General features: G+C 37.6%; 1 protein-coding gene across 2 annotated transcripts in view; it reads right to left on the bottom strand.

Moving 5' to 3' along the window:
* Window positions 1-428: 428 nt before the first annotated feature.
* The window catches only part of fam171a1 (family with sequence similarity 171 member A1), a 39,947-nt gene continuing 18,483 nt past the window's right edge, over window positions 429-21,892 (bottom strand). For both annotated transcript variants that reach the window (XM_079837928.1, XM_079837929.1), the window contains exons 2-8: window positions 19,168-19,395; window positions 18,323-18,415; window positions 15,175-15,333; window positions 13,655-13,831; window positions 6,521-6,637; window positions 6,015-6,129; window positions 429-4,105 (exon numbers count right to left, since the gene is read on the bottom strand). In XM_079837928.1, the coding sequence (XP_079694054.1) occupies window positions 2,428-4,105; window positions 6,015-6,129; window positions 6,521-6,637; window positions 13,655-13,831; window positions 15,175-15,333; window positions 18,323-18,415; window positions 19,168-19,395 (2,567 nt within the window). In that variant the 3' untranslated portion in view covers window positions 429-2,427. The remainder of the gene's footprint in view (window positions 4,106-6,014; window positions 6,130-6,520; window positions 6,638-13,654; window positions 13,832-15,174; window positions 15,334-18,322; window positions 18,416-19,167; window positions 19,396-21,892) is intronic.

Here is a 21,892-nt window from a genome sequence, read left to right as displayed (position 1 = left end):
AATGATGCTGAAAACTCAGGAGTAAATTACATTTTAAAATAAGTTATTTTAATTTATAATAATTTTTGATTACATAAATGCTGCCTTTGTGAGCATAAGATACATATATACATTATATATATATATATATAATATATATATATATATATATATATATATATATATATATATATATATATATATATATATATATATATATATATACATACATATATATACATACATATATATTTATTTCCACTTTGGTGCATAAAGTCATTTTTATTTATACATTTAACATCATCCAGTGCAGTCAGTCTGGGATCTGTTACAGGTGTTGTTGGGCCATTTGATTACGTTATGTTTTGATGGTTCTTGTATTTAATTATATTCCATCAGAATTATATATGTTGAAAAATAATGTTCAACTAGTGTTGATTTGGTTTTTTGGCTTTATTGGGATAATAGGCCTGAATTATAATACAAGCAACCAGTCCAGACATTCAAAGTAGATTGCTGAAGAAGAGCCGAGTGACACAAGGGTTCTTGCCAAGTGGTTACCCTGGCAACATATCAGACCTTCAACAGCTTTCAAATAATGATACATCGCTTTCAGTCCTACATCAGTACATACACACACCGCATAGTATGTCTGAAACAGACACACTGAAATATCGAGCAACACACACTCACATGAGCATAAACAACTGGGTGAATGAATATGTACATACATACATACATACATACAAGGCAAAAAAGAAGGAAAGAGCAGATTCATAAAATGCACTGAACACAGTGGGAGCCAACTGTTGGGATCCAACAGTCTGAGACTACTAGTAAAAATGATTAAACAATATTTGTTTTGTAAAAAAAATTTCCATGACAAATACTGTGACTATAACAATTTGAGTAAAGTTGTATAAAAATAAAAAAAACATTTGGTGTATCCACTTTTTTCTTCAATGACCACAGCACTCGAATTGCATTAATACATTTGCATATTCGATTAGTGACCCATATCGAATTGTAAATGCGTGAACTACTTATTGTTCTAATTTAGTCAAAATCTTTAGTGCGGTCTCAGACTTTTGGACTCCACTGTACATCCAGATACAACATTAAAACGCTTCACACATACATTGAGGTCAAAGGACAGTAATGTCAATAAATTGTGAAAAACAACAAATTATATGACAGAAACTGATAATGGTTGAAAAGAAAATCTAATGATGGATATAAATGATTACTAGCAAAGGCACTTAAGAAAAAAACTGACAGATTTGGAAAGAAAAGCTGGTGGCTGTTTATGTGAGTGAGTGTGTTTCAGCCCCTCATCTGAATGTGCCGTCCACTTCACTCACACGCTAAGGCAAGTTCAAACCAAAATAATTATAACAAAAAACATACATTGAAATTAAAATGCAGAGGTTAAAATAAAAAAAGAGGCATCTAAAGCTACATGATCCTTCAGTTTAAAGCAATGCATAGTGTTTTTTTCTTCTTTTACAGGTGGGTCTGCTTCTCTGAAGTCTACTAGCAATGTTGGCAAAAGTTCTACTGTAATCCTACAGTCAAAAGAAACGCATATTTGAAAATCTGTGCTCCACACCAAAGCCAAAATGACTGATTAACAGGAACAAATGTTGCATTATGTAAACTTATTTGGTTTCACAAAGCTTCAGCTGTATTCTACTCATGAATGCATGATACCAATAAAACAAAAAATGGGTGAGATTTAGATTGTAGATCCCATTATAGTGGTTTTATGTGTTTTAACCCATTAAGACGTGGAAGACATTCCACCGGTCATCCCATAAAATGTTCAAAAAGAAGTACTGGGAAACACTTGGTGGTATAGTTGCAGTGTACACATGTTGCCACTAGATGTCATATTGCTCAAAAACAGCAGCATCTCATAAAGCTTAAACAACATTTCACCTTCAATACAAGGCTTGCGATATTTGTTTGCTGAAAGTGTATGTCTGGAAAGCCATAGCATTTGTGCATTAGATTGGTGGTATTTATTGGTGTTTTTTTGCTTGGAAACTTCAGTTTGTTCTCCCTCGTTCCGTCGTGATGCAGAGCAGCTCCAATAATTATTTGTGCTATGGCTTTTTTGGCTTTCATTGCCACAGGCAAATAACCACGCACAGACCTGCACTCATAAGGCAACTCCATTCAACAGTCCAGCAAGGGACCACAGGGGAAGCACTTAAAGGGACAGTTCACAAAAAAAAAACAAATACAAATAAACTTCTGGCATTTACTTACCCTACCAACATTTCAAACCAACATGACTTTTTATGTTACGCAGGAAAAAGTACAATATTTTGAAGAATGTTTCAAATGTTTTCACTATATGGACAAACAGACATTTAAGTTTTAAGTCATACAGCTTTGAATGAATGAATTTTCCTTTTTGGGTGAACCGTCCCTTTAAAAGACATGTCATTTTAGGTTAAAGGCCAGTAGTGGTCGCTCCTCTCTTTTTTGCCATGGACTCTTCTTGTTCTCGTCTTCACCTCCTTCATCGGGCACGACCAGGTTGTCTGGCCGGCTGCTGCTCATGTGCATTTGAGTCTCATCAGTCCTAAAAACCTCGCTATCTGTCCCCGTCTCCTCTGCTGTCTCAGCCACAGGATCAGGGAGAGGAGGTGGGGAAGGAAGCTCAGGTGGAGGTGTCGGGGGTGACAAAGTCTCTTCATCTTCCTCCTCCCTCTCTTTTTCCTGCAATGAACCCCCTAGAGAGTGTTCTTCTGGGCTGCAGACTGGTGTGGGGCTACCGCTGCTCTCTGCATTAGCATTTGAATCTTCTACAAATACTAGTGGCATATATCCAATAGGCACCATGGGCTGAGCCCCAGCTTTAGTTTTAACCCTGACTTTATCACGAATACGCCGCCCCGGTGTGATGTCACTCATATCAACCCCAGAGTCCAGACTGGCATCATTGCTTCCGACACAACTGCTGTTGCATCCTGCCCTCTGCAAGTCGATGTAGGAATGGCGGATATGCGCGTTGGAGCGGCCATCCAGTGACACGAACCAAGCTCTTGGGTGGGGGAGTGGCTTTCCTCCCCTGAGCTCCATCAAAGTCTTTTCGGCCAGAAGCTGATCTTCTCCGTTCATCTGCACTACATCCAGGCCCGCCTGACTGAGAGAGTTGGGGATGGAGAGATCGGCGGGAAGAGCAGCCGTCTGCAGCGTCCACTCCTCTGCTCCTCCGTCTTGGTTGTCCCCCGTCCCTTGTGACCTTCCTTCTTGCTCTCCTTTGCCCCAAGGGTGTGGGACTTGGCCCTGGGGCTGATGACACGCGCTGAGCTCTGCCTGAATGCTTTCCAATTCACTCTGTTCGTCCGACTGCAAAAGCAGCGCCTGGCCCGAGAGAGGGTGCGTCCCTGGAAGTCGCATGTAGTGGGCGGGAATAACGAGGGTAGGCCGAGCCTTGCGATACGTCTCTTCCCCATGGTTGACTTGCAATTCGGAGGTGCAGCAGAGCAGGGCTCCAGGTCGGGGAAGCGGGGTGGGACGCTCCAGATGGTCTACGGAGCGGGACAACATATACTCTGCTGCCCGCCGCTCAATTCCTTGCTCCCGCTCTGGGGATCCGACTGGACTTATGGACGCGGCTGAAACTGGAGAGAGACGGGGATCTCGCAGGCTCGATTTACTTGCAGAAGAGAGACGTCCCGCAGAGGCGGTGTGATGCAATGGATGGGGGGATGAGGATGAGACGGACATGTGGAGGGGATGGACGGATGAAGTCGTGATGGATGTATAGCTTCGCCGATACTCCCCGCGTCCCGCCGGGGAATCGTAACCCTCAGAGGGATTGTTTGAACAAGCTGACTTGAGGGGAAATATCTCTACTGAGTGTTTGTAGTGGTTGGATCCCCGGCTATGGAGCTCGCCATGCGAAGCTGCAAGCTCATTGTTGGAGGTGTTATAGGGGGTAGGTTTAAGCATAGGCGTGTGCATGTCCGGCTCTGCCCCATTGTGGTCTAGGTGAGTCTCACTGATGAGGTTCAGGTGGGACATGGAAGTAGCCTGGTCTCGTTTAGAGCCATCCAAAGCTGAGGATAGAGTGAACTTCCTGTGGGCAGGCCGTAAGCGCGCACACTTCCTCCTGAAAGTACAGAACGTATCATAAACAGAAGATCTAAATATCAACACGCTTCCTAAACAAAGCACAGTCTTGTTGACAATCTTTTAATCTTAAAGGGGTGGTAAACCACGATTTTACTATTCTAACTTTAGCTAACGTGTAATGTTGCTGCTTGAGCATAAACAACATCTGCAAAGTTACAACGTTCAAAGTTTAAAGCAAAGGGAGATATTTGCTTTTAAAGAAATCAGTTTCTAAGGACTACAGCAAACGGCCGCTAGGGACTACTACACATTCACCCAGGTTTTGCTGACATCACCAGGCCCAATATTTACATAAACCCCTCCTCCGGGGAATATGAAATAAGGGGGGGTGAGGCCATTTTGTATCGCGGCGCTGTTGTGGTATAGTTAGGCTGGAGTGTTGTTGCCGCGATGCCAAGGAAACGCTGTTATTTTCATCCGGATTGCAGGTCTGGGGTACTTGCTCTGTTCAGCCTGTTCAGCGTTGCAGAGCGTTTAACACACAGCATGTTATATGCACGTGTGTTTGAGTCAGCGGGGAATCAGGCACGCGCAGGGCTCCCTGCAGCACATCCACGGAGGAGAACATCCACCGTCTTCGCGATTTCAATGCCAGATTTGCACAACGTCAGCTGCGTGAAAAAAACACTGCCGGTGCGTGGATGCATGACGCGCGCGCTGCACATTTCACGGAGGACAACACAAACTTCCACAAACTTCGCGAGTTCAATACAGGATATGCACAACGGCTTGTCCTGAAAGCTGGATTTACAAACAGAAGCTGTTTACGGGCCACAACCTGTAAGTCTGATTTATTTTTCATCGATGTGTTTTCCTGTAATAGGTTGTAGCAAGGAAGTAAACAGATGACAACGCTGTTCTGCAAACCAGTCTGTTAAATGCTCATTCATACTTAACGATATCCAACGAACACCTATCGTTACAAACACTAACATTAAAATCTCAACAGCGAACCTGGCATTAGTGTAAATGATTCTTTGATTAGAGCTTTTATGTATTGTTTATCTACAGGCTTGCTAAACATGGTTCTGTGTGTGATTTGGCTAACTTACTAGTTTAAGCCAGTGCTTAGTGTTTGTTTTGGGTTAGTTCTTGTGACAGATATTTGGCTATAATCGTTCTAAAAATACAAAAGTTAAAGTGCCATTCAGTAGCGATCATTATAGATCCGCAGTCTTTACTCTTGAGGACTGAACAGGTTCTGCTCGATCATCTTCACTCAAATGTTCTGGGTCTGATTCGGGCTCAGATTGGTATGGTTTTATTGACGCTGTTGTTTCTAACACTGACCAAAGCACAGCCTCAGATAAAGGTAAGGGGCGTGACGTTTCCGACATACGTGCACTAGGCGTTTAGCGAATCACAACACACTGGGCCAGCTAACCAATCTGAGCCCATCGCGTATTTTTGAGGGACTGGCTTCATACAACCCGGAAAGCATCAGACCGTTTTACAAGGAGGGACAGAGCAGTGTAGAATAAAGGTCAAATATATGAAAAATAAGGCAATTTTTTTTTAAACGAAGCATGAACACATGTTACAGTGCACCCCACAAACACAGTCAAGCCTTCAAAAGAATGTGTTTTACCACCCCTTTAACACTTGATATTTATTCTATCTGAGCAGTCTTTTTTTTTTGTCATTGGACAATAGTGATTTAGAAAAAGGTTTATGTTTGATATTACATTTTCTTATGTCTTTGTTAATGGGCTATATTTGGACAAAATAACATATATGGAGTTGTACAGTAAAAATATTTCTATTTACAATAAATGCATGTATACTGTTCTTAAGAGTGGCCTCTTCCACAACCCCAAAAAACTTGTATTTATGCATTTTCCTATATATTTTTGATTAGGCTTTGTGCTTACTAAAAGAAGACACACCTGCAATAGTAGAGCAGAAGGCATAGCAGGAAGAGCAGTATCAGGGCCATGCCTCCTAGTATGGCCAGCAGGAAGACTGTGTGATAAGTGCTAATGTCCTTCGCCACCACTGGACCTACAACAGAACATACATACTTGGTGTTCAACATAGAGGAATCCATCCATTCTATTCACATTTACACTGTCCTCCACTTTACTGTCTCCATCAATAACACTTTTCAACAGTCGAGATTTCCTATAAACATTATTTTCATGCTAAATTTTCACCAAACTGAAATAACCGACATAATGACATTATTCTCTCAGCTGGTGGATATGAATAGCACCGTGAATGTGCAAACATCTACAAAAGTCAATAACTCTGTCTGCCACAAAGCACTTGTATGTCTGCCTGTCAGGCTCTTCTCTGCATTAATGGCCATATAAAAGGGTCAAAGAATGCAGTGTCAACTGAACCAAGATGAAAGACGAGAAATCGAAAGGAAAAAATGGCCAGAAATGGTTACCTGTGTTTATGGGAGACATGGCTGCGACCCAATAGCCAAGCTGAGGGGCAATATATGTGAGAGTTAACTGCTTCCCCTCTCTCTGGATGTATCCAAGACTGCTCTTCAACCAGGCCCCTACACAGACACACACTTATATATTTAATTAAAAAAAAAAAAAATTTAAATTAAGTTTACATTATAGCTGGCTAGTGAGCAATATCACAACTAAAATACTATCATTTAATCAATCAAATAGAAAATATAAACCTCTATCTTGAGGACATCTGCGGTTAGCAGGTGAGTGTTGAGACCAGGCAGTGCAGATAACACTCACACTGTACTGTTATCCAATCAGGTTTCGCTAATGATCACATACAATGCATCCATTATACTTTCTACTGCATTATTCTGTCTAGATGCTTTGCCAACTGTTTACAGGGTCAGACAGGGATTAAAGCCATGCCAAAGCTCAACCACACAAACCTCTAAGTGCCTCTGTTAGTATCTGAATCTGGGTTGTCGTGCATTCCCAATTAAGGTGAACAGTTCGAATAGGATTCATGATTCAAATTCAAGTATTGATCCATTAAGAGTACAAACTAAATGCATACTCTGAATGTGCATGTCGAACTTATCAATTTGAAACGTAAAAGGGTAGAGCACATTAGAGCACGTGTCAAACTCCACTCCAGGAGGGCCACTGTCCTGCAGAGTTTAGCTCCAAAACAAGTTTTTAGTAATCCTGAAGACCTCGATTAGCTGGTTCAGGTGTGTTTAATAAAGGTTGGAGCTGAACTCTGCCAAAGCCACTTGAAGGCAAGCCTGAAAAAAAGTAATGCCTGCTAACGTTGCGGTACGTAGGGAAGGAAGGAGACGAGAGGCCGTTTTTTGAATGGATGTCAATGGAGGAGATGCTTCATAACATTGAATAAACAGCTTTTGTGAGGAAATAGCTCATTATTTAATTAATCGACAGCCAGTCGGCTAATGTTCGACATGTTTGCTCTTAAACTATTTTTGCTCTTGGTCTATTGTACCCTCAATTGTATGTTAGCCGCAAACAGTGATTGACTGTCGCACAACTCTGAATGAAACTCAGTGACGCTAAAGCTGTAATATGGTTGGTTATCAAGGCACACATGATCCAAGTTAGCCATTGCGTCTCCAATGGTAGAGCCACGGAACCTTGTATCTTCCAATAATAAGATCATCTCTGACTGCTGTCCTCCAGTAACTGAGTTTGACACCCCTGAATCAGAGGATGATTTGTGCGATTTGTTTATTGGCCACTTGGTGGCAGTGTTTGTTGATGGAAGGATTATTGAGGACTGAATAATAAAGAAGGGGAGAGGGTAAAATAAAACCCAATTTAGGTAGTTTGTTTGTCTGGCGTAGACAATCATGAGAGGGTATTTTGTGGTTGTACGTTTATAAGAATTTGAGCTTTTTCTCCATGAGCACCATATTGATCTGATCTGCGCTAGATAAGCAATCACACTCACTGCAATGGTGACTATACAGGTCACATAAACACAGTGTACTGAGAAATGCTGATGTGCACACACAGAAGAGGGAGGCTGGAGAATGATTCAGCATTGTTAACACAATCAATTACCTCAATCCACACTTGACTGTTTGTGCACGGGAATATCGCTGGGAATCTTCCCACACTCTCACAATAGTCACATGCAGAACTCTGCAATATATCAATCTGCCAAGCAAAGAAAGCTTTGTTTGATCTGCCTTGTGCTCAGCATTATGTACAGTGTCTTTGCTATTTGACATTTCACAATGGTTTTACACTAATGCATCGGCTTTGATCCAATATCCATTGCATTGAGTTAACCACAAAACAAGCAACAGATCATGAATATCACTATATAGTGCTTATCGTTCAAAAGTGTAGGGTCGGTAAGATTTTGTCTCTTATGCTCACTAAGGTCAAACTACAGTAATATTTTGAATTATTACTTTCACAATTTAAAGGAACTGTATTTTATTTGAATATATTTCACAATGTAATTTTTTCCTGTGATGCAAAGTGGAATTTTGTTAGCAGCAATTACTCCAGTCTTCAGTGTCACATGATCCTTCAGAAATAATTCTAATATAATACTTTGGTGCTCAAGAAAAAAATCTTATTATAAATAAGAACATTTTAAAATATTACACTGCTTCATAGGATTACGGAGGACTGAATAATGAAGAAAACAAGGGAAGAGTGGGTAAAAGAAAAAAAAAATCATAATTGAATTGATTTGGTGCTCAAGAAACATTTCTTATTATTAATGTTCAAAAAATTACAGCGTCTAATATTTTTGTGAAAACGGTGATACTTTTTCAGGATTCTTTGATGAATAGAAATGTTAAAAGAACAGCATTTATCTAAAATAAAAATCTTTTGTAACATTATAAATGTACTTTACTTCAGCATATATTGCTGAATAGAAGCATTGATAACAAAAATGGTAGTGTGTACATCTACACATACTGTATATACATAAACACAGACACACACAAAGTGTGACCCTAACCTTAACCTAATTCTAACCATAAACAGCCTTTAAAGGGTGTCAGAAAGTAAGGACCAGCATTATATTTTGTACACACATACATGCATTCAACACAAAAGCAGAGACATTTCATTTTTCACTACAGTGCTCTTATTAGAAAACACAGGGAGGAATAGTGTCATTTATATGCTGTGTGATGCCAGGGGCTTTTCAGTCAAATCTCGGTGTTTCAGTGCACTGCAGACAACAAAGCAGCTTACATCTCTGTGCTCTAAGAAAGAAAATCAAGTTAGCGCCAGCTGCTGTTTTCCACCTTGCTCTCTGCTCTGTTTATGAGCGGCTGCTAGGAGACAACAGTGATAACAGAGCAGCCCAGAGACGAGGCCTGAAGTTATGAATTCAAAAGAATTCTCCCTCAGTACTTCCCATAATATCCTTCTTTCAGTCTCTCTTGTCCTTCTGCAGATTCAGACATATATTCCCTTACTCCATGCTCATTTCCGCTATTTAGAAATCCTTCGCCGTCATTTAATGCTTGCTTAAAGTTAATCTTTAAGAACACTAATAATTCAATACACTGTTAAATGTTATTTTTTTAGCAAATTTTAAAATCAATATCCATGTTTCAAACTGTATAATATAAATGTTGGTGATGCCCAAGTTCACTTTGACTTTTTAATCTAAAATGTATTTATCTACCTTTAAACGCATACTTCTGGGCTTTTTCGACATCATTCACGATCCTACCCCTCATTGATTTCTTCTTAGTATTCATAGAAAACAATATAACAAAAAATATAAATATAAATTTTTTTTTGTAAATAGTGTAAGTATATTTTTCCCTGCTAAACAATAATTGAATCTCTGATGACTCAATAAGTGCAATTTACCTTTATCATCAAGGTGGTAATGTCTTATACACGATGACATGTTTCACTCATAATTACCACAGGCATAAAACAAAAGAATACACAAGTATCAACAGAAAAAATTAAATGGCTTAGCGATTTCCTTCAAACCAAGTAATGAATGCAATCAAATATTAGTGCCAGTGTCACTTGATGGGTGAATCTGTCAGCGATCGAAATATTGATTTTGAAGATGTTGAAATATGGTTGAGATTGCAAATATGAGCCAGAAGCTGAATGTACAGAGGAATTGAGCTCTGGTGATAAAAAGCATCTGATCGAACTGAGCCCTTCCATGTTCCAAAAGGTAACAAAATATGCTTTATTAATTTCTTTTGTAATTGTTATTAAAATATCAGGAGAGTTTTATACTATTGCGGCAGTTAGAGTGTTAGGTATAGATTTAGCTCTCTAAATGACCTGAATATGTAATAATGATTGCTGAAACATTCATGCATTAAAGGGTTAATAATATGAAAAATATATATATAATCAGCTTATTGGATTAAAATGATAATCTTATTGGTTGGCTGAATAGACATTAAAAACACAACATATCAGAGCTTTCAGAATGGAAGAACTCATTGAAGATCCTGTGTGCACACATTTTGATCCATCACTGCCTGTCTTCCTGCCTCCCACACACAGCGCTAGATTCTTCCAGCCTGCTGTGGGAGTGAGTGTGAGCGAGCCTCTGAGTGAGAGTGAGTCTCAGGCTTCTGAGGCAAAGCCTCAAGATTTGTGGAACGCATCATAAATTAGCCCAGTGGTCAAACAGTCAGTGTTAACCGCCAGAAGACGGTGTGGCTGAGTGTGGCTTTAGAATTGAGCTTTAAAGCCACAGATATATATATATATATACACATACCATTTTCAACATTGATGTTAATTTTTTTTTTTCTTGAGCACCAAACTAGCATATACAATTATTTATAACGCTTTGCCATCACAGAAATAAATGACATTTTAAAATATATTAAAATAGAAAACACATTTTTTAAATTGTAATAAGATTTCACAATATTACTCTTTTTACTGTATTTTTCTGTTTTAACAGTAGTGTGTGTCAGATAGATAGATTTATATATTATTATACACAAAGGATATGTCCAAAGAGATTGATATTGAAAAAAAAGATTACCTCATGTGACCCAAACAGTAATTGCAAGGACAGAAAAAATAAGAATGCTGGGTGAATATGGCCAGACAAAGAGGGAGAGGGACAGAGGACTGAATTTGACCAGATTGGCTTTGGGTTGTAATTATAGCAATGATCATCTTACCACAGTCAAATTATGGGATATTCAAAGTTCAGATTTACGAGGTAAAGACCCGAGAGAGACAATTGAAGCATCAAGAGACAACTGTTCCAGTGTCACTCCACTCTCAAACCAAAAACAAGCCAGCAGATACACCAAATGAGCCTTCAAAACAACAGAAAAGTCAGAAATGGCATACTCTAATAGCAGACCGTGGCCTGGTTCCGGACCCTGGCTTGGTTCCAACTGGACCACTAGACATAATGACAACGGTAGCAGCATTTTACAGTTTCTACGGTTTAAAGTGAGCAGCACATTAAGACAGAGCTCAGGGTCGTATATCCTCTAATATTTTTATCTAAAGTCAAACACACTTTATTCTAGCCCTTTTCATTCAGCGTATTAAAAGCATTTCATAATAAACAACAATTTTGAACTTTGAACTTTTTTTTCCTGCTCATAATGAGGGCATTTTTATTATGTTGTTTGTTTTTAGTTGACTTATTTAAAGCAAAATATATATTTTTTTAAATCAATAAGAAAACCCTGAACCCCATACATTATATTTTCTGTCACATGGCCTTCCGCCATACATGGGTATATAAATGTAAAAATAACAGCCTGATAAAACATCTGATCTCACCTGTTAAATGCACAATATGAAAGATTTTTGGATTAAAATATCCAAAAACCACTGGAACAATGTTATATATTTTGTTGACTTGTGTACTTACATTATCCCAAATGTTTCCAAGAATGTTTAAATCCAGAGAAATAAATAATTTTTTATACTGTTGTCTCAGCTTATGACATTCGATAACAGTTTTGCATATTATTATGGGTTTTGACTCCCCTCGTCAGTACACATGGGGAATTGTTTTGAAAACTTCCAATGTGGAAAAACGGCAGCCGGAATGATTCGTCCACAGGGCTCGCAAAATGTCTTTATCAAACAAACACAATGCATCTCTCATCCACCAGTTATTTTTATATTACTTGGCCCACCCAATCGGTGGATATAACCATGAATCGCGCATCATTAACACACACACGGCAGGCCCGGCATTTTTGAGTTGGATCCCAAAATCACAGGACAATGAACCAACAACACCTCAAATACAAAGGATACTCCATCCTGTGACAGCATGGCAAGTTGTCGTTAATTATGTTTAGTTAGACACATAACGTTACACATAATGAACTGAGAGTTGCGTACGCATGACCAGAAAAAGCGGAAGTGGCCGTTTGCAGCATAATAAAAACTCAGCGAAATCCAGGTGTCATCAAGCTACGCCTTTGTTTAGAATAAGCGACGGAGGAAAAATAAATATTGTGGCTTTAATATCCATATCCAATTGAGCTAAACTGATGATTTTTTTCCCTTTTCCCGAAACATTCTCAGATACCACTGCTTTGGCTCTGAGGGCCCAATATACTCATCTTTGATGACCATTTTGACTGTTTAGGATTTGATTTCTTTACTACTGCTACCCAGATTGCAAATTTATAACTATTCCAAAAAAGTATTGTCCAGACCTCTGCTGGGAAGGAAATATAGAGACTGGACCTCTTACAGTGTGAAAACTGGCAGCCACAATCAATTCCAAGCAACTGGGAGAATTAAGAAACTCCATAGATGTTATTTATTGTACATTTTAAAGCAATACATGTATGATACATTACAATACATCTGGCAAAATTTCAAAGCACTTTGGCACAAGATCCTCAGTCTGGGGTAAGAAATGAAAGCAACAGTGTGAAAACCCTTGTGACTTGGATTTGATTTGGAACAGATTCATTCTCTCTGTGTATTATTTGATTATGAGATTTGCCTACTGAACAATCTCCTTTGTCACCACTGGAATCTGTATAATCTCACAAAATCACAGCAAAAAACAGCAACTTAAACAGGCTATTATGATGTCTTTTCACTTAGCCAAAGTCTTTTCGTAGCGACCCTACTGTAAATGCAAAGAAAATAATTGTTTCAGCAATTTACCTGTCCTGTTCGCTCTACTCCAATTTACAATACTAATTGTGCTTAATTTTTTGATAAAAGAACATGTGCGTGTGTGAGTTGGAAATGGGAAACTGGAAAAGGGGTCCATTCCGTTTCAGAGCTCTTGACCCCAGGAACATCTTTCCATCAAAATTCCTTAAGAAAGATTGAAAAACAGTCCGACATCATTCCCACCCAGCTCAGATTTGAACACTTCCTTTGGACTTATTCACCTCAGAAACCAGGAAGACAGGAAATCTGGAGGCTTGAAGAGATCACAACCTCACATTCAAACATACAATAAACCCGCCTCGGGCAGGAAACACCTTCAGCACCTTTGGTGCAACAATTCATTGCATAACCCTTTAGTTGTGATATGTTAGAAACAGTTAATGTGATTTATATTCACAGAGGCTATAAACAGGGATTCTTTAATATCTAATCTAAGACGAATGTGTGTGTAACTAACTCACCCAGTTTAGGGTCAAACCGCCAGGCAGGGATGTGATCATTCTCTTTCAATCCACTGTTTGCAGGAAGAGGGATGCTTACACTGATTGGCTCGCTGACGTGAAGCTCCGCCCCATCGCTGCCCAAAAGATGGACACTGATAGCAGCTATTGGAGTCAACTCGAACTTTCGATCACTGGCTGTGATGTAAACAGAGCATGAACAAAACAAGGTGATGTATATAAAAAGACAGAGATAAAGAATAAAGTATAGACACTATTGTTCAAAGATTTGGGGTCAGTAAGATTTTTTTTACGCTTTTGAAAGAAGTCCCTTATGCTCAGACTGCAGTTATTTGATTAGGATTACAGTATAAAACAGTGATATTGTGAAATATTATTACAATTTAAAATAGGTTTTAAATATATTTTAAAATGTAATTTATTCCTGTGATGCAAAGCTGTACTTTAAGCTGCCTTTAGTTCAGTCAGTGCCACACAATCTTTTAGAAATCATTCTAATATCCTAATTTGCTGCTAAATAAACATTTCCTATTATTATCACATTTGAAAACAGCCATGCTGCTTAGTATTTTTGAGCAAACTGGTCTTTTTCTTCAGGATTTTTTGATTAATAGAACATTTATCTAAAATAGAATTGTATAACAATATAAATGACTTTACTGCATTCTTTCTGAAAGTATTCATTTGGCTTATGTATTTCATGGTAATGTTAATACATTTCAGTGCTTGATTTTAAGGACTTTTTTTTACTTCCGTACGAGAAACCATTTTCATACTTTGTTGGACCCACACTTGATGACCTATATTATATATTAATGATGAGAGTCGTCTAAAACAGTATTAGCCAGACATAAGCCATTCATTATTATTATATTATATTAGCATATATCATCATTATGGACGACAGAACTTGTTCTGTAATGTCTTAATTAATTATTCAGTACTGAAACAGTACTGATCAATTCAGAGTTCAACACTTTCTAATGCAAATGAAATATTGGCCTCAATCTCACAATCACTTAAACATACAGACACGCACACATAGACAGACAAAAAACACTTTATTGATGCAATTCAACAGCTCACAGCAAGAATGTCAATCTTGCCAAGCAGACAGGCAGCTGCTCTTCAGCGGCTATTAGGCTTTTTTTTTTTTACTTATGCTTTATGGTGCTGTGGCTCCATGCATTGACTGTCAAACATGTTCAAAAGGCCTGTCTGAGGTACTAATGCAAACACACTCTGTTTGCATTAAGGGAATGTAAACAGACAGGGCAAAAAAAAAATCTAATTTGTGTCCAAATATAGGATTTGTGCATTTGGCTTTGCATTGTAGATGCATCTTAATACACATGCCATTATGTATTTATGTTGTTAGTATGGGCATTAATACAGTTTTACTGACATTTAGTAATATTGTAATAAATAGCATGCTGTGAAATGTTTAACTGCTGTTGATCTTCACTGGTATTGACCAGTGAGATTTGGTGCCATGTCAACCGTAGTCCTGAGTGTGTTACCTGTGTAGTTGGGATGAAGCCCCTGCAGGTAGGGGAAGTACTGCGTGTCTTGTGTTGAACTGCTCACAGTGAGGAAAGCGGTTAGGTTGGTGTAGGTTGCATTAGAAGGAAGACTCAATGCTCTTCTCTGGAACTGTACCGAAGGCTGCAGCTTTGAACCTACAGACAGACACACACAGACACACAAATAAGATGGCAGAAATGAGCATACATTAGGTTAGTGATCCAACACCCTAGACATAATCTAAATGGAGTGGATCAGTAGCTGATGGAGTGCTGGTATTGCAAAGTGTGTCTCTTGAGAGTGATGTCATTATGTTTCCTTTGTGGCAAATCTTACATACCATAGACATGAGACTAAGCTATAGCACACATGGACCATAGTACCCAACTGCACGAACATAACTCCCAAAATGACACCCTCAGTAATATGGGTGTACAATACACTACCGTTCAAAAGTGTAGGATGCCAAAATTTAAAATTTAAAAATGTATTTGTATTTCTAAGAAATTGTTGTTGTTTTTCCCCAGAACAATAAAGTATTATACTTATTGGAAACAGTTGTGAAAACCACTATACATTTTTTTACAAGACTCTTTAATTAATAGAATGTTCAAAAGAACAGCATTTATTTGAAAAATAAATATTTTGTAATATTATAATTTTCTTTACTCTCACCATTAATTAATTGAATGCATCCTTGCTGAATAAAAGTAGTAATTTCTTGAACAGTAGTGTATATTGGCACAATATAGGTTATTGGCAGATAACAGATATTTAAAGATTTACACAACACTGTTCATTGTGCATGACCATTTCCTGCATTTTCACATTTAGATTGCTTGTACCGCCATAACACTCACTTAAAGTTCATCTTAAAAACACTAATTCAATAATCATAATTTACAACAATTATCAACAATCATCTTTACAAACAACTCAATAATTCAATAATGCTGTTAAATGTAATCTTTAGCCATTTGAATGTCCATTTGTCATACTGTACATTATAATGTTGTGATGCCTAAATGTAAATGTACTGTAGCCTTTACATTGATTGATTTTAGTTTTTAGCAAAACGCGATGTACATTTTAATATGAGCTCTTTATTTATAGTTGTTGAAAATGAAAATAATTATTCAGTTTTTAAGTTGAGTGATTGGCTTTCAATGAGCCTTTTTATTATTTCTTAGCTACATGTCAGAAGAGCTGATTTCATGCACATCACACACACCTGCAGTGAAATACGAAAGGTGTTTTGTTTGAAAATGCTGCGGTGGCTGAGCAATAGGTGAGAGTGTGTGATAATAGTCTCCAAGTAGAGGATTATAATCACAGATCTGTGGTGCGTGTGTGTGAGAAAAGTCTTTGTTTCAGCAGTGTGTCTGAGGCTTTGTATGTCTGTCAGTGTCCTCTGATTTTGTCATGAGCGTATGGTGATTGAGTGTTTTTAGGGGACAGGATTGGGGCGATGCTCTGAATGAGAGTGCAGCGTTAGTACTCCCCTGAGACCAATAAACATGTCTCCTGAAATATCACACACCGAGGGACAGGTTACCAAACAAAAAGAGGTTGCTAGGGGGAAGAGTAAAGGAAAACAGTGTAAGCTAGGAGGAAACGGGGACATGTGGGAAACAGGGAGACAGAAAAAGGAGGAATGTGAAAGATTGGTTTCAAAAGTGAATTCCTCTCATTCTTGCTTTGTGTGTGTGTGTGTGTGTATACAGCTTTTCATTTAAATGTCGCTTCACACTCACTCAGAAAGCTTGAATTAGTAGTAAGTCCAATGAGCCACGTGGACAACAGTACAGAATGATTCTCATTACACTTGCCACATTGCAATTACCCAGACAATTCAAATGTAGAAAAAAAAATCTTCACTATTTTGTCTTGTATTCTAGAAAAAAGAATTCTAAATATCCTTAAAAACATACATTTACAAGCAAATCAGAATAGGATATGAAGACCTTCCAGAGAATTTACACTACCAATAAAAAAGTTTTTGAAAAATGCTCACCAAGGCTGTATTTATATCTGTATAAATCAATATAGAATTAAATTCATTTAGAACAGTAATATTGTGAAATATTACAATGCCAATTTTTTTATTTATTTTAATACATTTTAAAGTTTAATTTATTACTGTGATGCAAAGCTGAATTTTCATCCATTATTCCAGTCTTCAGTGTCACATGATCCTTGAGAAATCAGTCTAATATGCTGATTTTGTGCTAAAACAATTCTTATCTATGTATTGTTTTCAATAAAATAATAAACAAAAAAACAGTTGTGCTGCTTAATATTTTTGTGGAAACCTTTTTTCAGGATTCTTTGATGAGAAAGTTCAAAAGAACAGCATTTATTTTATATTTTATCACATTTGATTAATTTAATGCATCTATGCTGAATAAAACATTTATTAATTTCTTTTTAAAAAAAAAACACATTGACAATTTGTCGTCTTGTTTTATATACTAAGTTTAGGTAAAACCTTTTTTCTTTACTGGAAAACAGCACTGAATTATATTTATATATATATATATATATTTATATTTATATATATATATATGCAGTGTTTAAATAACACAAAGTGATATTATATGAACATGATGATAAATGGAATGTTTAAAATGTTGTGATTACAAACATGCTGATCTGTATACACACATACACACACACTAGGGATCTGTCGGGCCATTTTAATGACCGACTCCACACACACACCCTCACGCTCTCCTTCACATTTCTCCTCCATTACAGGTAGTTCATTAACATACTGTTTTTAATCCCTAGAGAATGTGTGTTGTCATGTGTGAACGACAAAATTGCATCACCAATGAAGGTTCAAACCTTTGTTCTTGCGAAGCTATATATAGTGTATACTGTGTATGATATCGTTAAACACTGTGATATCAGTCAGTGCTGCATTTATACACACAAGATTGTTCTACAACGTAGAAATAAAAAAAATCACTTTTTCCCCACATATTTCAGCATTTACACTGACAATTGTACAACTTCTAACAATTACTAAGAAACCATAACCGACTTAGGTTCAAAATGTCTTACTGATGTAGCTACAATGTCAGTAAACGGAAGGCAGCACAATAACCCTTTCAAACACACGCTCACACAAGAGAGCATTACCTTGATATCCAGAGACAATCTGCACCACGTCATCATACACCATCAGAGTAGCAGCCCTCTCAGGAAGCAGATCCAGACTGAGAGATGAGAAGACTTGAAAACAAAGAAAGTGACAATTAGGAAGATGAATCACAATTCACAAATCACAACTTTGCGAATCACAAAGGCCTGCAAGCGCAGAATCATGTCCACAAAATCTCAACATGTCTCCCCCGAAGGTCTTTCACTTGTTATTATTGATCTGCATAGGGAGAAAAAGAGTATGAACTCCTGCTCCACAAAATGTTACCAAACAAACTTAGTGCCCTGAAACATCTGCACGATTGTGCGGTGCTTAGGTATGTAGGCGTATTTTCTTTTGCCTGCTGCTAGATACTAGTAGGTTAATCTCATTAGCTGTAATCTAACATTCTATTTATTTCCAACAGCTTTCTGCATCCCTGCTCCACTCTAGTTTTCATTTCCTGTCCCAGATCCTCTATAAAGTGACCCACAGGATGTGTCGGTCACCAAGAGTTACAGCAGAATTAATCCATCCCATTAACACAATCTTCAAAGAAAAGAAATACGGCTTTGTTCAGACACGCTGGAAAAAAAAGGATTTTTCTGCATTTAAGATTTTGTCTAAGTGATTAAAATAATTGTCTTAATTTAGGCACCATAACATTATAATTTACAGTATGAAAAGTGGATATTCATTTTGAGATATGCTAATTGATTACAAGTGTTGATAAATTAATTTTTAAAAATCAACTTTAAGTAAGTGTTAGAAGCAAAGTGTATTCTAAATGTAAAAACAGATCAAATGAGCATACACAAATAATTATCCAATATAAGGTCATTACCAGGTAGCCTGCTTGGTCGCCATGGAATGGAGTTGGGTACGTAGCCACGCTTGGTTGCCGTGACTACAAGAAGGTCGCCAAGGCGATAGGGGAACCTGATGAAGGCGTTGCCATCGGCACCAGAGATATCCGAGGCAACAGGGGTGTGGTTAGTGAAGATTTCAACAGTGACACCAGAGAGAGGCTGGTGAGTGCTAGCATCACTCAGGTGAACCTTCAGCGCCACTTCTGAAGAGAGAGAAGAAAAAAAAAAACACTGGTCAGCATGACAGGGTCATATTAGTTGTGTCCCAAATGACATACTCTACACTATGCACTATGTACTTAACATAGTCTGCCGCTTATTGATAACGACTCCCTGGCGCCCGGCAAATTGTATACAAAATCAAAAATCGAGCAAACGAGAGAGAAAGCCTTTTTCCTTTTCAAGATTCAAGATTCAAGATTCAAGAGATTTATTTGTCACATACACAGTTATATACACAATATACAACTGGCAGTGAAATGTAAACAGGTCCGCTCCATGGACAGTGCAAATAACAGTTACAAGAACACAAGGGGAAATTAAAATAGAAATAGAATAAAATTAGAATAAAAAGTATTAACATAAGTAGAGTTATAAATAAATCAAGTAAGATAAAAATAGGAAATAAGTATTAAAAATATAAAATATAAAATAAGTGGATATGATAGGTGAGAAACTGTAGACTTAAAAATAAGTGGTTAACATAAAATATATATATATATTTATATATAGAGAAGTATGATGTGCATGCAATAGGTATAATTGCAAATGGAGTATAATGTGCAAACAGGAGTATGATGTGCAAACAGGTTATTACAGGTTGTTACACAGTAACAATAGGAACGTAAAGAACAGCTGGTAAGATGTGTTTTCGGTGAGGTGTTCAGTAGGGCTGCACGATATATTGTTTTAGTACATCATCCGTGATATAGGGAATCATAGTTGATTGATTCACAGAGTGAAAGTTTATAATTTGCATGTGTTTTTAAGTCCTGTCAGTTTAAAGCACACAGAGCCACGCAGACAGAACTTCAACGCCAAATTCAGTTCTCCTTCTCTTTCTTTTGAGCTTGAACTAGGGCTGTAACGACTTGACCGAAAATAAAAATTTGCTGTTTGTTGTACATCAGATACAGATAAATTAACACTGTAGGCCTACATTACATTTATCTGAATGCATTAATGAGAGAGAGTAGGGATGCACCGAATATTCGGCCACCAAAAATTTTCGGCCGAAAATGGCCCAAAAGTGCATTTTCGGTTTTCGGCCGAAAGACTTTTATCACCGAAACAATATGGCCGAAATGTTGTGATGACGCAAACAGAAACCGCGACCTGCACGTGCTTGTCTGAAGCAACATGTCAGCGGTGTGGACGTGTTTCAGTATATCTGAGAAACACCCACGTCTGCTCCATGCACAATCACTGACAGCGAAAGAAACTCTGAGAGTGAGAGCTAGTGAAAGAGCTACTCTTTAGTGAGAGCTGTTCAGTGCAACAGCTCATGTTCTCGATGAGAAAGGGACCAGACTTCACTGTGAATGCAATCTTTAACAGTGGGCATGTTTTAACTTTTAAGCACGGAAAACACTTTAATCCGAGTTCCCACACCAACATCGATCAACATGGATCACGAAATTCAAACGATAAAAGCCGTTTTGACGCTCTTTAATGTGGCATCACTGATCACATCACAGTTCAAGCGGCGGCGCGCGCGTGAACGCGATCGATCATCTCTTCCTTAAGAATAATGAATGAACATTGAGGACACAACTTACTGTCATGTATCAGTGGTGTAATCGCTCAGTCAGTGTTTCAACGGCGGAAAGACCTCACTATAACTGCGGCTAAACTAAACACACAGTCATGTAAGAGCATCACATTTACCTCAGGCAGTCATTTAGTGTCCACAGCTGTTAGTTCACTTGAGAAATCAACTCTTTCACTAAATATATTACCTATATTAGCCGTTATATTCATTATATTCTACTTAACCTGTTAATGATATCTTGATTATTTCATGTATGTTTAAATAAACCTGTCATGAAAATGACAGACACAAATTATTATATTTCAACAACGAATTGGATAAAAAATTATTTTATAATTAAATTTAGAAGTTAAACATTTTAGTTTGAATTTTATTTTATACTGTGCATTGTTGCAATGTGCTAAATAAATATTGGCATACTTTGTAATTGATTTATTCTTTGAAACTTTAATATTAATTTAGGCATTTGCAATGCCTTGATTTTAGTAAAGTTAGTACACAGTCATAGCCATAAATGCAATGGTACTAATAATTGGCATAATTTATTTCGGTGTTTCGGTTTTCGGTTTTCGGCCTTGGTTTCCTCTTTTTCGGTTTTGGCCAAGAATTTTAATTTCGGTGCATCCCTAAGAGAGAGATTGTGTTTGTGAATTACTCATACCGTCTCTCTATTCATTATGAAGCTGTGGTTTGTACTTACTGCAAAGGTATTAAAATCAGGGCTTAAAAATGGAAAAAAATATCAATCGGTTCACTCCGAGCAGAATTGATATTATAGCGTTTCCGTTTTTGCGTTCCTCATTAAACATTACTGTTCCGAAAACGGTTTGATTAAAAAAATACCGGTTAATAACGTTATTTTAATTTAGCCTATACTTTAAACAAATATGTATAAATAGACTTATTTTCACTCAATAATAATATAACGC

Source organism: Gobio gobio, assembly GCF_949357685.1.
Source record: "Gobio gobio genome assembly, chromosome: 15".
In the NCBI taxonomy this organism is placed as follows: Eukaryota; Metazoa; Chordata; class Actinopteri; order Cypriniformes; family Gobionidae; genus Gobio; species Gobio gobio.
This window is presented reverse-complemented; position numbering and strand designations above follow the sequence as displayed.